General features: G+C 45.8%; 1 protein-coding gene across 2 annotated transcripts; it reads right to left on the bottom strand.

Moving 5' to 3' along the window:
• Window positions 1–200: 200 nt before the first annotated feature.
• Window positions 201–7,354, bottom strand: CYP1B1 (cytochrome P450 family 1 subfamily B member 1). 2 transcript variants are annotated; one of them, XM_068156424.1, is made up of 3 exons: window positions 6,632–7,354; window positions 4,803–6,231; window positions 201–3,190 (listed from the first exon to the last, which is right to left on the bottom strand). In XM_068156424.1, exons 2-3 carry the CDS (start codon window positions 6,062–6,064, stop codon window positions 2,578–2,580), a joined length of 1,875 nt encoding a protein of 624 aa, XP_068012525.1. In that variant the 5' UTR covers window positions 6,065–6,231; window positions 6,632–7,354; the 3' UTR covers window positions 201–2,577. The 2 variants fall into 2 exon arrangements, with proteins under 2 accessions (XP_068012525.1, XP_068012535.1); XM_068156434.1 differs by having other exon boundaries at window positions 4,803–6,024; window positions 6,632–6,737.
• Window positions 7,355–15,464: the final 8,110 nt, after the last annotated feature.

Here is a 15,464-nt window from a genome sequence, read left to right as displayed (position 1 = left end):
AACTGACAAACAGGGACAGTGTGGCAGCATCTCCTGACTGTATGAAGTTGCTCTTGGCTGAACACAGATGGCAGGGTTTAAACAAGCAGGCAGACCTGAGAAGCTGAGGGCAGGATGAACAAAAACCTTAAAATCCAGGAATGGGAAGGAGGTGAAAAGTGTATTAACATATACCTAAAATAATACTATTTTCCAAATCAGAAATTATAATTTTGTTTATTTTGATACTAGAAAGACGTACACAAAGTAAGAAAAGGCAGTGTAAGAATAATTTGTTATAGTATTTTGGTAGCACAATGGTACATCTCAAAATGACCATAAAAGTTAGCTCACTGAACAACTGCATACATTCTAAGTGGGTGCTGCTAAAGTTGAGTAACTTCACAGATTGTATGAGGCGTTAATTGGCCAACAGCTATATAGTGTGTGACCCCCTAACAGACATGAGCAGAGAGAATGGACATTGCATTACTAGCCAATGCATAGGTAAAGCTTTTGGAAAAGCAGAAAATGGCAAGTAATTTTTTATTAAAACATGAATTGGTGACCCTTTCATTTAGAATAACTATTCAGCTTATTCATCCCATATATTGTTTTAAATATCAATATTTACAAAGGTACAAGGAAAATTGTCTTACTAGCATTTGATATAATGTGGGTAATGAGCTAATGTGTGAGGATCTTATAAAGCTTTTCACAGGTGTAGGCTAAGCTCTGGGATAGCACCAACCTGTACACAATTCAGAAAAAACACCTGAGGTTGTTCCCTGCACCTGTAACAGAAAACTAATTTAGTTTTTAAAAAAGGGAGATAGATCCCTTATGAAGTCAGAGACCTTGACCAGATATATTGCCACTGTGTGTGGTTACAGAGCAGTACTTTTAGGCTTGATTCAGGTTTTTTAAATCTGTAGCAAAGCTTCTAATTAATGAGATCAGGACTGAGTCATTAACACAGCTCTTCCCAATGTCAAGATGAATTCTCTCACTGCTGCCAACATTACTAAGCGGGGTCATCTTTCAGAAGACCCAGTGCAAATCTTTGCTTAGGTCTCAGATGAACTACTTTATTGTGTAGTTATTGCACCCTTATTTTTCTAGCTTGTTAATACCTTCCTTAGTACTAGGTTGAACACGGCAAGTCATGTGAGGTGCTCTTATTTCTGATGTATTTCATACGTCATTGAAGGTGATATGCAGCTCCAAAGAAGTGCCCAAGACTTTTCAAAGTCAGGCCTTTACATTAGGGCTGTTTGCTTTTTAGAGAAATACATGTGGCTTTGTGTATACAAATATTACCCAGACATTCAAGGCCATTTAAAACACATGCCTGTGTTTTAAAATAATAGTTTGGGAGGCTTTGTTTGTTGGGTTCTTTTAATTTTATGTCCTTTGCCTCACCAAAGTTTTACAAGTGCTTTTTCCTCAGTTGATAGGTACAGTAATTAGGTTATGCAATGTCTGCTTTCCTTCTGAGGCTTCATTCAAGAAAGTCATATTAAAAGTACATAGTTGACTTTTGGATATACCATGTAACTCAACAGAGTAGCTAGTGAGGAGGTGTGTATTTGCTGTGCACTTCACTCAAGGCTCGCAACATTGAAGTTTTAATATAAAACCCCTGAATTCTCACTTCCAAATACCTCAGCCCACCTGAGGTTTACTGGACTTAGCTATGTGCCTAGGGACGGGAGTATTAACTCTTTACTAGAGAAAAGCGAAGTTCAGCTATACCTCTACACAACTTTCTAATTCAAATATCTATTTTGTTCATGAATATGCTAATGAACCGATTAGCACATGGTTTGTATCACCACAGACATTTGGTGACATGAAATCTGATCTTCCAAAACTTAATGAAAAGTCACTGTATTAGGACATTCTGTTCTTTCTCACACAAAATATGAATTTTATTTTCAACTGTGCTTATAAGCAAATCTGTTTTATTTTTCAGTCATTTATGTAAACACTTTGGAATGCTAAAGGCAGGACACTGCAATTTTACCAAAAATCAGTTGAACATTTCTTTTTGAGACATTAATGTACATCCCAGCAGTCCCAGTCTAGCTCTTACAGGCCTACAGAAGTTTGCAGGAGACTGAACTGGTGAATTGAGGCAGGCTGCTGTGTTCTGAGCAACACCCCACACCCCCCTTTTTTTCCCCCTTCCTTTTTTTAAATAACAGATTTCACTTCAAGATGTGGAGTCACTCAAGGCAAACTTAGAATTAAGGCATAGTGCATAGAAAAACAGAAAAGACTGTACAAACAATTTCTAAAGATGCTCCAACCAGTCAATAGACAAAAAGCACTTTACAATTGCAACTAGCTAGAAAAGAAAAGGCTTACTTTTGAGTTGCATGTTTTATCATTTAATATATTAAATTATTCCCCTGACTCTCCTTCTAGAATCAAAGAGAGGACTGAATTATACCTTGTGCAGCTTTCCTCCCTGCTCTTGCAATTTGAAATATTGGCTACTAAAAAAAATAATTAAAAAAATCACCAGAATAAACTATAATTTATTTAAGTCTAAAAAGAGAGAGAGGGTTTATCTTTAGATGCAAGGTTTGTTGCTTAGGCATTTGCAGACAGCTGATTTTCATTGGCTGCTTTCTCTGCTTGCAGTCTTTGAACAGCCTGATCAAGCAAATCCATAGTATCTCTAAGTGTAACATTCAAGGTAAATGGCTTAGGTTTAATGGTCAACCCATAGGTAAAGTCCATTTTAGGGTCCTCATTTGGATTAGCAGTAAAATTGCACTGATGCACCAGTATGGAGGTAAAGAGAAAGAGCTGTACCTTGGATAACTCCTCTCCAATACACCGACGTTTTCCCAATGAGAAAATCATCACACTACTTGTAAGATCTTTATTGATGAATCCATTCTCATCCAGGAATCTTGTTGGATCAAAATCCTCTGGGTTGGACCATTTTGCTGGATCATGGTTCACTGACCACTGATTAATAAAGATTACTGTGTCCTTGGGAATGAGGTAGCCCATTATGAAGGTGTTGGTTGTGGTGGCATGTGGGATAGTAACAGGCACAAAGCTGCTGAAACGCATGGATTCATACAAGAAAGCCATGATGTAGGGCAAGTGAGGCTGATCTTCAGCACATGGCAGACGGTCTCTTCCAACAATCCTATCTACTTCTTCTTGCATTTTAGCCTGCACATTTGGATACCTGTCATTTAAAGTAAGATGTGACCATACATAATACTTTAAAATTCTTTAAATAATTTTTGATGAAAGCATTTTTTTTACAGAACCTCACCTTTACCCTAAATAATGCTGTCTAACTTCAAATATATTTAAAAAACATGTAGACCTGCAAGAGAAAACCCCAAACTTCCCAAGCAATGGTGACATTTTGGATTTGTTACGTCTTCTCTTGACTATCAAGTGTAACTGATTCTTACAAAAAGGAAACTAACATAAAAAGTGCTGAAATGGAATATTCTGATCCAATTTTGCAAATTCATTCTAAAACTAAAATTACTTGTCTCTTCTAAATATTGAGCTTTCTGTGGGAGCAAGAATTGGGCTTTACAGCTCTGTACGTGACTTCTAAAAGTTAGCATAGACTTTGTTATCGTTAGACCCACAGCATACGTATGAAAGTCTGCAGGTCTTTGAGCTGAAAAAAAGCCCTGCTAATAACTGCCAGGATGGCTTTATGTACATCCCGCTCTTGGTTTGTGAATACTTTTTCTAATCATTATCAAAATATGTTTTCTTTATAATGTCTTCTAAGATAACTGTCTTGGAAGTTTGGAAGACCAAGCAGCAACTAAACAAGACCAGTAAATTTCACTTATTTTTTGTTTTGCTTGCCTAAAAGCATGCATTCCTCCAAGAAGCCTTTATTTACTTTAAGTTTGGCTTCCACACCCTTGCTTTTTCCTGCTGCAGCAAACCTGCATGTCAAATGCTAGACAAATCTAGGATATGGGGAGAAACCCAACAAGTTATGTGCACACTGGGCATCATACCCTTAGCTTAAAGTGTTAAATACCAGCCTGTTTTCCAAGCAGCAGCTGCACAGATAATGTTTGCATAAGCTTACAAATTATGCAGATGATGAAAGAAAAAGTCTGGGCTGGCAAGAAAACCAGTGTTACACCACCTTCTATTAAACCACCCGCCCTAGCTGATGTTTTCCCCCTGGAAAAGCTGGTGCCAGGGCAGGGCATAGAAGGGGGGTGATCGCACCCGCTGGCTGCCCAGCAGCTCGGCCTTTCCCCTAGTCACGCCATGGCAATAAAGGCACACACACTGCTGGCAAATCAACATAATAGCGGGTTTGTCAACCGGTGCACGAACTCTTTATCTCGCTGAGCTTAAGCAGTTGTTATCCTGTTCCTATGATCTCCTTGATCTTGACCTGGTAAAAACTGTTACTTTCGGGTTTTACTGGGCTGCCTTTTGCCAGGCTCTCTATATGCACTCTACTGCCCAAGTAGGGTTTGGTTGTGTCTGGGTTTGGTTTTATTGTTGGATGTATTGTTTTGTTTTGTTTTGGTTTGGTTGTTTGTTTTTTCTTTCTCATATTTTCCTTGCAGGTTTTCTGGAGCTTCCGTGTTAGTTAATCAAGAACTGCTGAGGTAACCGGGCACTCGGGCCGTCCGCTCCCTCTGACACTCGCCCCAGTGATGGGTCCCTGGCGGTGCCGCTCCCCTAGCTCTTCCCCGGGCGAACGGCACCGACAGCTGTTTGGGCCGGCTTTTACCGCCGAGCCCGCGCAGTGCCATTTAAGCAGGATGCGACCCCAAGGCCGGAGCACCGCCGGCACCTACCTGATGAGGAAGATGAGGAGCCACTGCAGGGCGGTGGAGAGGGTGTCTTGGCTGGCGCCGAAGATGTCGGTGACGGTGGCGGGCACGTGCTCGAGCTGCAGCCGCGGCTGCTCCCGCTGCAGGCGGATAAAGGCGTCCATCATGTCGCGAGGAGCGGCCCCCGGGCGCAGGCTGCGCTGGTGCTGCAGGAACTTGCCGCGGACGAAGCCGTAGAAGTCGCGGTTGAGGTCGCGGAAGGCGCGGTAAGCGGCACGCACGGGGCTGGGGAAGCGCTGGAGCCAGGGCAGCGCATCCACCAAGCTGCCGGCTCCCACAGCCCGCCCGAACTGCTCGTTGCGCCCCACGAGGCTCAGGAACTCGCCGTCGCCGTGGCTGTAGCGTCGGCCGAAGCACAGGGCGCTCATTACGTTGGCCACGGCTACCACCAGGACCCGCGAGGGGTCGAGGAAGGCGCCACCGGCGCTGCCGCTCACCAGCAGCGCCACCAGCGCCCGCGCCTCGCCCACCAGGTGCTGCTCCAGCAGGCGGCGGGTGGCAGGGCTCCCAGTGGAGAAGGCGCGCACCGTGGCGTGCGCCGCCCTGCGGTGCAGCTTCCACAGCTCCGAGTAGCCGCCGAAGGCCAGGCTGAGCCCGCCTGACACCAGCCGGAAAGAGGGGAACGGCGGGCGGCCGGCGAAGGCGGCCCCCTGGCGGACGAGGGCCTGGCGAATGGCCCGCTCCCCGTTCAGCACCACCACGGGCCAGCGCCCCAGGCGCAATTGGAAGACGGCGCCGTAGGTGCTTGCCAGGCGGGCGAAGGAAAGGTGTGGGGCGCTGCCCAGCTGCGCCGCGTTGCCGATTAAGGGCCAGGGGAAAGGGCCCGGCGGCGCCCGGCGCTGGCCCTGCCGCCGGCGCTGCTGCAGGAGGACCTTGCCCAGGTGGATGGCAGCGAGCAGGCAGAGGAGGAGCAGCAGGGAGCTTTGCAAGGGGGGGATGCCGCGCAGGGCTTCCCCAAGCTTCTCGAGGGCCATGATGGAAGGGAAAGGGAAAGGGAAAGGGAAAGGCAAGTCAGCGGGGAGCGATCCTATGGCAAGGTCCCCGTCGCCCTCAGGCAAGGAGACGTCCAGGCAGGCGAGGAGACGCGCTGGCGTGGCGGAGGGCAGCGCCGGCAGCCGTCTTGGCGTTCTGTGGCGGGATGCGTTCGTGCTTTGCCCTTCTCCTGTGCCTAAAGCCTGCCCGTATCCTGCGCGAAATACAAGGGATACTCGACAGTCAATAGGCATTCGCTCAATAAAGGATGAAAACCATATTCGGCGGCGAGGCTGCTGCTCTCTACCATCCCGCCAGAGAAAGTTTCAGCGCAGGACCCAGAAGGTCACGGCACAGGGAGGCAGAAGGGGAGGTAGACGGATGCTCTCGCCGGAGAAGCCTCCGCAGACGCGGGCGGCCGCTGTGAGATAGAAACAGGTTCATCCCTGCGCTGCACATCGCTGCTCCCGGCGGAAGGGTGCCAGCCCAAAACAGGCTCCACGCACAGCCGTCGCAGCTTTCCGCTGCTCCGAAGAGGAACCCTCCGCATGTAGGGATGGAGCTCCCTGTTTCCCGAGTCTTTCCCTCCTCTCCCCGCACCCTTGTGCCCGTCGCGGCAGCGCAGGCTGGCGGCCGGCGGCGCCGGGGATGGGCTGCAGAGTGTGCCTGAGGTCCCGGCATGGCAGAGCTGACTGGTCCTGCTTCCCAACCCCTTGCCCGGAGACCACCCACCCCTACCGTTTGCTCCAGCCTTTCTGAAGCAGCGAGAGGAAGGAGGGATGAAAAACACCTCTACGCCGGGTGCCCATAGCAGAACTAACCTGTTGCACGGTGCTTGCATCCGATACCTCGGGGAGGATGGAGGAGCCGGGCAGCCCCGAAAGGAGAGCGGCGACGACGATGTTCAAATCCCAGACTCTGGGAAACTCATTAGGAGTCCTGGTTCCTGTCACCTGGAGCTTGGTAGGTCATGTGCAGACAAATGCCAACTGCACCCCTTCCCAGCGCAGTTATTATCACCTTCCCAACTCTTTAACCGTTCGGAGCCCCTCCCGCCAGCAGCCACCTGCCCGGTGCAGCCCCGCAAGCCGGTGGCGAGTGAGCTGCTGTCGCTCCCTCTTTCCCTCCCACTCGCCTGCTGGCCTAGGAGACGGGATGGGGCCACCCCAGCCTACTTCAGGGAGTGAAGGCGAACGGTTCAGAGGGCGCGGGGATTACGGCCCGCTGCCCTCCTGAGCGGGAGTCGGCACAGGCGTGCCTGGGCGCCTGGCATCGATACTGGCGGATTTAAACCCGCCGGCATCCGCGGTGCGCGGCGCGGAGCGCTGCTGGCGGGCCGCAGTTAGTCCCGCTGACAAATCGCCGTTGCCTGGCCCTTCCTCTGGCTTCAGGGATCGCAGCTATTTGCCAGCTGCCCTTGAGCCCTCGCCAAGTGGACAGGCTGAGCCGTGAAGGCTTTTATGGCAGGGGCCAAAAGTTTTCGCGGAGGAGGTTCCAGGAAGGAGCGGAGTGGCAGGCGGGCTCCGCAGCCCTCTCTGTCGAGAGGCGAAGTCTCGCCTGCATCTTGGGGGCTGAGGAAGCCGGAGAGCTTCCCCTCCTCCGCCTGTCGCCTCCCCGTTGCGTGCAGAGTTTGCATTGCGTGAGCTGGGGCTGGAAAGCCTCCAGCCATCTCCTCCCCGGGCCCCTACCCCTCCTCGCAATACCTGACACCGGCTAGGGGGAAAAGAAGGCAGGGAAGCGCCGGGCAGCTCGCACCCCGGCCGGCCCCTCTGCCCTCTAGCCTCGCCCCCCTCTCTTTGCTCGCTTCTCTGCCGCTCACGGCACTTTTTCACTCCTCAATCTGGCATCTCTGCCCGCTCTAGGGGGTTAGGTAAGAGGCGTACGGGTACGGCACGCCAAGCTCCCACTCTCGGCTTTCTGGAGCCCTGAGGGTAATTGAGGCTGCACAACCCTTAGGCATCAAGGAAACTTCCCGAGGAAATCGGAACGCTCTTGCTTTGTTTTTGTTTTTCCTGTACCAAGCAAAACTTTTTAACCCCCCATCATTTATTTCAGATTCTTGACAATCATTTCTTGAGAAGAAAATGAGTTGGTTTTGTAGCATTTAGGGATTAGACAAAAATTAGATGTTGGTAGTCAGCCCAGTTTAGGGTGTGAACCCAAACCTGGCCAGACTGCTGCTTCTGTCTTTGCTAAGTGCAATCCTGGCTGCTGTCACTGTTCTAGGCTTCTCCAGTCAGCGGTACTGCCTCTTGCTCAGATCAGCATCAGCCATCTCTCTGTGTGTGCCTCAGAGTGCACTGTGCTTCTTCCTACCATTGCCAAGTGACAGAGGTGTCAAAACAACTCTTTCTGAGCAGTGCCAGGGGGAAAAGAAAAGTGGTCTTCCCTTTTCCCAGACCCATCTCTGGGGTGAGCTGTAAGAATCCTGAAATCCCACCCAGTACATGACCCAGCTTCAAAGGGGAGCAAAAATAGGTTCATCCCGATGACAGCCACCCTTCCCACTATCATCAGTCACATGTGAAAGAAGACACATGGGCTTCTTACCGCAAAAGGTGTTCTAGGCACTGGATCCACTTGTCTTAGATCCACCAGCACTCTGGATTATAGTGCTGGGCGTTTCCCATTGCCAGCAGGGTGATTTGCCTTTTTCCTGGTAGTGGTAATCAGTTACCTAAATCCCAAGCATTACAGCTCTTGTTAGCAAGTATCTAGATCCATGCTTTGATGCAGCACTTAAACCAGTTGTTTTGCAGTAAAAGTGAGAGATTGCTGTTTACTTTGGATCCAGCAGAACAGATTCCATTCCAGCCCCCATGTAGATCTAGGTTTATAAAGAAGCAGTGTCCTCAAGGTGCCCAAACTCCAGTTGCAGTTGGTAAGAGGAAGAACACCTCATCATGGTCCTGATGGAGGGTGACACATTGCACCATTTCTTACCTCTGCTGCTCACAGCCCTGCACCCAACTCACTGTTTCTCATCTGTTTACTGAGTGTAACTTCAGTGTACTGTGAGCCCAGGAATCCAAAGTCTTAGTACTATTTTTTTAATGCTGTAACAAACCATGAATTGATTTATTTTTTCTTCCTCACCTCCTGTCTCCCCTCCTACCCCCCACTTTTATCTGCTCTGTTACTATTAGACAGGAGAGAAAGGAAAATCTATTTTAGATGTTTTGTTCTACTGTGGTAGCACCAGGTGGTCTCCCTGTACTACGTGCTCTGCAACCAGCATGTTTATAGACTTGTCCTTGTCCTGCATTTGTTACAGCCTGAGTATTATTTTTACTGTATGCAACAACTGATCACCCAATTTTCTAGGCTCTGATTCTGTGTGACTTTGAATAGTCCCTTACAATCAAGCATAGCTTGGGTGAAGCATTTTATCACACCAGTGCATTAGTGTGGTACAAAATATAGGCAATGAATGATCAGGCCCTTAGTCTCTGTTACATTCCACAAATTGTCCTTGTGTCTACCTCTATTTTATTATTTTAGCTCTTAGATAATGCAGGGTTTGGTTTTTTTTTTTCTGATTCTGGCAGCTTAATTCAGATGCAGGTCCTACTGAAGCCAGTCTCAAATTCTTGAGTCAAGGTTAGTTTTATTAGGCATAAAAGATTGAATGACCGAAAACATATGCCACCTAAAATTAATTGTTTCTGAGTCCTAGAAAACCCTACCTGATATAAGATATGGAAGAGAAAAGGAGGTGAAGGGGTGAAGTGGATGGGTTTCAGATTAGAGGAAAGGCATTCAGGACTAATCTGTTTGGAATCATGATTGATTTGACAGGAATGCCAAATGCAGGGGACTGACAAAGTCTGTGGGGACATCAGTACCTTTATCACTCTGAATGAAGGTGCTCTATGTAGGTGGAAAAAGCCATTGTTGTGGAGGTAAAAAAAAGGATGAAGGAAGAGGAATTACACAGCCTGGAGAGTTTTTGTTTGCTCTTTCAGAGGAAAATGGTCTCTCTCTGCCACAGTCCTATCTTTTCCATGAAAAGTCCAAAACTCCCAAGAGATTTTTTACAAATATTAAGAATTACTTACCTAAATAAAGCTTCACAGACTAAGTTCTCTGTTTTTCCTGTGACTATGGCAGCCATTGGCTTCTCTTTTGGACACTGGCAAGGTGCTCGTAAATCCTCACAAACAGCAGCTAGAATTTCTCAAGGACATGACCTTGAACTGTTTTCTTTCCTTACCTTTTCCTTTTGCAGCTTTCCATGAACAGCCCTCCCGCAGTGGGTTTCTTTGTCTCTTTCCCATACCTAGAATTATGTGTATTTTCCTTCTTTCTCTTAATTTTACAAAATATCCAAGTGGGACTGCTTCAGTATAACACTTGTACAAATTGTTTACATTTTACAGAGTGATCCAGGCCATTCTTCAGTAAAGAATCCCTTGGCAATACTGTTTCTGATTGTTTCTGAGGGTTGCACAATACTTTGTAAAATGAAGAAACAAGTAGCATAACTGTAAAACACATCACTTGGAAACTTAAACAAATGCAATATCCTATTGTTTCAGGCTGCTTAAAATTGCTCAGGTGCCGTATCTTTCTGGAATTTGACTAGTCTCAACAATACTACTGTAAGTCAGGAAAACCATCATTAAAACAATCACATTGCAATCAGAATTCAAACCTGTAAGCTTCTGTGCTTACAGCGGTTTGTACAGATTATGTTTATAATGTAATTCTTCACAGTGCAGAGTGGTCATTATACTTTTGAGTGTTTTCAGATCAGGAGCAGATCTGCACCAGCCACTCTGTCCAGACACTGCATCACCCCAGGGCAGCTGACTCTACAGCCACCACCTGTGCTCGCCGCGCTGCACCGTATAGATGCGCCAGCCTATTTAGTCTTATCTACATGACATTGACACTAAACTTAGACTGGTGTACCACGAGTGTAGATGATAATGAGATCATGTCTGGTGCAAGTTCCTGGCTCTGCCCAGTTTGTCAGTTTTTCTGTTATGCCAAGCATGAGATACAAGCAAAACATATGGAGCCACATCCTCAGGGGTACCCAGTGTGCTGGGCACACATAGGAGCCACCTGCAGCTCCATGATTCAGGCTTACTTATTTAGGCTACTCACTGTGCCCTAAAATAAAGCATTTGTGGTATACTTTAAAAAGTTCATATATTTGTGCATTCTTAATCCTGGAGTCATAGAATCAATAAGGTTGGAAAAGACCTCAAAGATCATCAAATCCAACCTGTCACCCAAGACCTCCTGACTCCTAAACCATGGCTTTAAGTGCCACGTCCAATCCCTTTTTGAACACCTCCAGGGATGAGGACTCCACCACCTCCCTGGGCAGCGCATTCCAATGGCTAACAACTCTCTCTGTGAAGAACTTTCTCCTCACCTCAAGCCTAAACTTCCCCTGGTGCAGCTTGAGATTGTGTCCTCTTGTTCTGGTGCTGGTTGCCTGGGAGAAGAGACCAACCCCCACCTGGCTACAACCTCCCTTCAGGTAGTTGTAGACAGCAATGAGGTCTCTCCTGAGCCTCCTCTTCTCCAGGCTAAACAATCCCAGATCCCTTAGCCTCTCCTCATAGGGCTTGTGCTCGAGGCCTCTCTCCAGCCTCGTTGTCCTTCTCTGGACACGTTCAAGAGTCTCAATGTCCTTCTTAAATTGAGAGGCCCAGAACTGAACACAGTAGTCCAGGTGTGGCCTAACCAGTGCTGAGTACAGCTTTCCTTAGACTTTCACTCTTCCCTGTATTCCCAGTGACTTCCAGCTCCCATTTTTAATTCTCCCTTGCTATTGAAAAGCCTAAATGGATCTCCTACATCTGAGCCAAGTTCCTCTAGCTGCTCTGGGAAGGCAAGAAACCTCCTGGTACTTGCCAGGGCTCAGCTCAATGCTAGTCTGGATTATAGCCTCTCTAATTATTTTCATTTTGCACATTACTTGCAAATCAAAGGTGTATGTTGCAGTCTGCAGCTAACATGCAGGTATGATAACAGAAAATGGGGACACATCACAGAATCATAGAATCAATAAGGTTGGAAAAGATCTCAAAGATCACCAAATCCAACATCATTAGACTTAATTCAGGCATCAAAACTGATTATGGGTTTAAATTTTGTGTTGCCAAATGCCTACAATATTTCTTTCCAAACTTTGCAGGCTGTTCTTGACAGTGCAAGATGAAACCACAAAGCTGAGTCTTGTCTGAGAGGAAAGCACAGTGCTGATCCCTTTGTGGCTGCCCTGTGTGGAGCCTTTTTAATCTGCCTTCTGCTGCAAGGCAAATGAGTAAAATCTAGTTTACACACTGTTGGGCACTCACCCATGGCATTTTGTGTGTGTATGTCTTCGTATTTATACTATATAAATGCTTTTTATTGAAATACTCTGAAAGAAGCACTCTGAAGAAGATGAATGAAATGACAATGTTTAGGAAAGTTTAAGCACTATTCAAGATGTGCATTATTGTATCTGTCCTCAACATGTGATGTGTGGGCAAACCGTTGTTCCTGCTCACTCTCCGTCTTTAGCACAGGGGCTGCCTGGGGCATCTGACAGCCTTGCATCCTTACTGTTTCTGAAGTTTGCAGAACCAAGAGCTGTTATCAAAGTCCATCTTTATTTTGAAGTATAACAACCTTGCAGCCTGTATGATGTACTAGGTCACTCCAAAGATTAAAAATTAAACATTGATTAGGGGCAATATTGTTAATATGTCAACACACAGTAATATTGTATTTGTCATTTGTTTTTCAAACTTTGTTGGGTGTTGAAGTGGTGGTACAGAATTTGTAGCACAATTAATTTATTAACTCCATGGTTTTAGTATTTGCCATTTTAGGAAATGCAGGTATGCTTATATGCTCACAATAGCGGCACACACTGGCCCAAAACAGCTGTGGGCTACAGCTGACAGCAAAGTCTGCTTCAGTCACAGGCAGAAGCATGTTCTGTAGGGATGAAGGTGTTGACCTGCTACCTGTGATGTTCTAGAAAAGCCAAATTTGAGTGAATTATCAAGAGAGGAGCAAAATGCATAGATGTGGGAGAAAGACATTAACCTGACAGATGTCAAGTCCATAAGAGATTGTGGCTACAAAACTTTTTAAAGGTGACCACCATGTTTTAATATAAACATTTCTTTTCCTTGTTCACATAGACGGATTCAACTGGTTTTTGACTGAACATCTCTAAAAAATACCATGTAAAATATGGAATTTTTGGGGGGATAGAAAATTTCAGACCAGATGATTAAAGTCAGACAAAGTTACAAGAATGGTGAACATGGAGTTCCAGCTAAGTGAACTCTGTGCAAGAAGACACCATGAACTCTTCTGCACACAGACAGAAGATAGTGAAGCACAGATGGAGTGAAGAAACTCAGAGTTCTTTAATAAGAACAAGGGTTTTCTTATCTTGTGTCCTAGATGTCCTTGGCATCAATTAGCCCAGTCTATAAAGGTTTTGCTTGCTACTTCTCAAGTAATGATTTCACATGAAACAAATATGGATCACTTAGGTTTTTCAGTTTGTATTGCATGTGCACCATTGTTTGATGCCTTACTTGACAGCAGAACAACTCATCAAAATGTTAAAACAGGCAACAAAAATTGAATCTAGTATGCTCTGAAATTCTGAAATTCAGTCTGAATTTCAGGATTTCCTGTTTCAGAGAATAAACTGCTTATGCACTTGGGAATGCAGGTCTGATCTAATTAAGAAAGCTGCATAGGATGTGAGCATTACTTCCTCCCATTTTATGACACCTAAAATCTTGTTGCTTAAGGAGGTTATTGAACTGAGCTACAAACATCAAAGAGTACTTCAGTGTTGCCATGGGTCTAATACAGTGTGGGTATCTATGTGTGTATATATGTATATATATGTGCTTTCTCTTTTGGAGTCAGACTAGAACTGTTCCTGAAGCACAATGTCAAGTACAAGAGGCAGGGTTTGGCTACCTGTGCTCATCCAGTGTTTTCATGGGGCTGGCAGCATGTGACTCTCTTCTTTGGGCTTCAGTTCTAACTGAAAAGCCGGTTCTGTTTATTTGCATGTTCAAGTGCACCCACCAAATTTGTTTGCACTGTGGACTCCACAAGGTCTGCGGTAAATTCTTTTCCAAGAGACTGAAATATCATGCTGTCAAGTTTTCCATGTTTTTTAAAAAATATTATCTTTAGTACTGCTCCTTTCAGGTTTTTAGGTGCTTTGATTGTTGAAATGGCAGCTGAATCAAACAGGAATACAATACTTTTTGCATCATGAGGGCTTTCCTTGGCTTTTAATCATGAAGAGACATGCCTTTAGCTGGGATTTCCCAAAGAATACTCACGTCATGGACCTAAGAACTTCCACATTGTTCAAGAAGCTGCTTGTAAATGTCACCCCTTAGACAGTGCTGATCAAATGAACCAGGGGACACACTCACCCTTCTTCTCCCTTCCATTACTGCAGATCAGTAAAATGTTGAATAGTATTTGTAAGGAAGCTGATGATTTTCCACCAGAAACAGTGGTTCTGGCTACATTGGCTTTGCTGAAGTATTCTGTCAGATGTAATGTCTAAATCCAAACCAGGACCTTCAGCGATTTGGCTGCTGAAACTCAGAAACATTTGCACATCCTTCTACAGCAATGCATTCTTGGCGGGTTCTGCTCTGTTGTGCAAGGATTTGGTGTATTTGCCTCCAGCAGTAACTACATTTCAGTGGTAAATTAAATGACTCAAATACTAGAGACTGGGATGTATGTGGGTAATACTCAAGCCTATTAAAATATTCATGCTCTTCCCTGGGGTATGGGAAATAGGAGTTTGTTTATTTGTACATTTTTAATTTGAAGAAAGTCTTGGAGAAAGTATATTTAAACCAAGGGGATAAGGGAAACTCCCTATGTGGTATCTGTGGTCAGTTATGGGAAATTTAGCTTAGGAGATTTTTTGAGTATTCTATGTAAGGGCTACAATCTTGATCAAGACAGTTGGCTTCTTCTGTAAGACAAATAATAATGATAATAAAAATAAACAAACAAATAATACTACTACTAATAAAGAATTCCTCTAGCCCTCACTAAATTCGGCAGGGAGAGAAAACACTATTGACACATACAAATTGCTCCTAGCATTTGGAAGCAAATCCAAGGAAGTGTCTGTTTCTGAACCATTCAGGTCTTCTAACCTTCAGCAATGGCAGATCAAAGACCACAAGGGAAACAGATTGCAGGTGCCAGTCTGGGCACGTTTCGTCTTGTCACAGCACTCTGGGAAGAGGCATTTGCTAATGTCTGTTAATCTCATGGCACGCCAAGGGAGAAAGACAGAAAACAATTGCCATAAATTCTTCCCTTTCCCAAGCACCCCACACCCATGCTCAGGGTGGCTGTGTGAAGGCTTGCTGACTGCCCCAAGACGGGAGAGGTGTGCCTGCTCCCGGGTGGCAAGGCATATCTGGGGTCACCCTGCAGGGTACAGGCTCTGTTGAGGAATAGGAGATGAAGCAGCCACAGAGGCAGCATCACTCTGGAGGTGCAGCTTCATAGCAAAGGTGAAAGCAGTGTTAGCTGAGACTATGAAAACAAAGGTCTTCTCAAGAAGAAAGCCCAAACAACGTTCTTAGCCACTGTCCTTTCCCATGGATGTGCTCTTCCCATACAGCCAAA

The sequence above is a fragment of the Melanerpes formicivorus genome, unplaced genomic scaffold, assembly GCF_026170545.1.
Source record: "Melanerpes formicivorus ecotype bairdi unplaced genomic scaffold, bMelFor1.0.p_v2 SCAF_2, whole genome shotgun sequence".
Lineage (NCBI taxonomy): Eukaryota > Metazoa > Chordata > Aves > Piciformes > Picidae > Melanerpes > Melanerpes formicivorus.
Note: the sequence above shows the minus strand (reverse complement) of the source record. Positions and strands in the feature narration are given on the sequence as shown.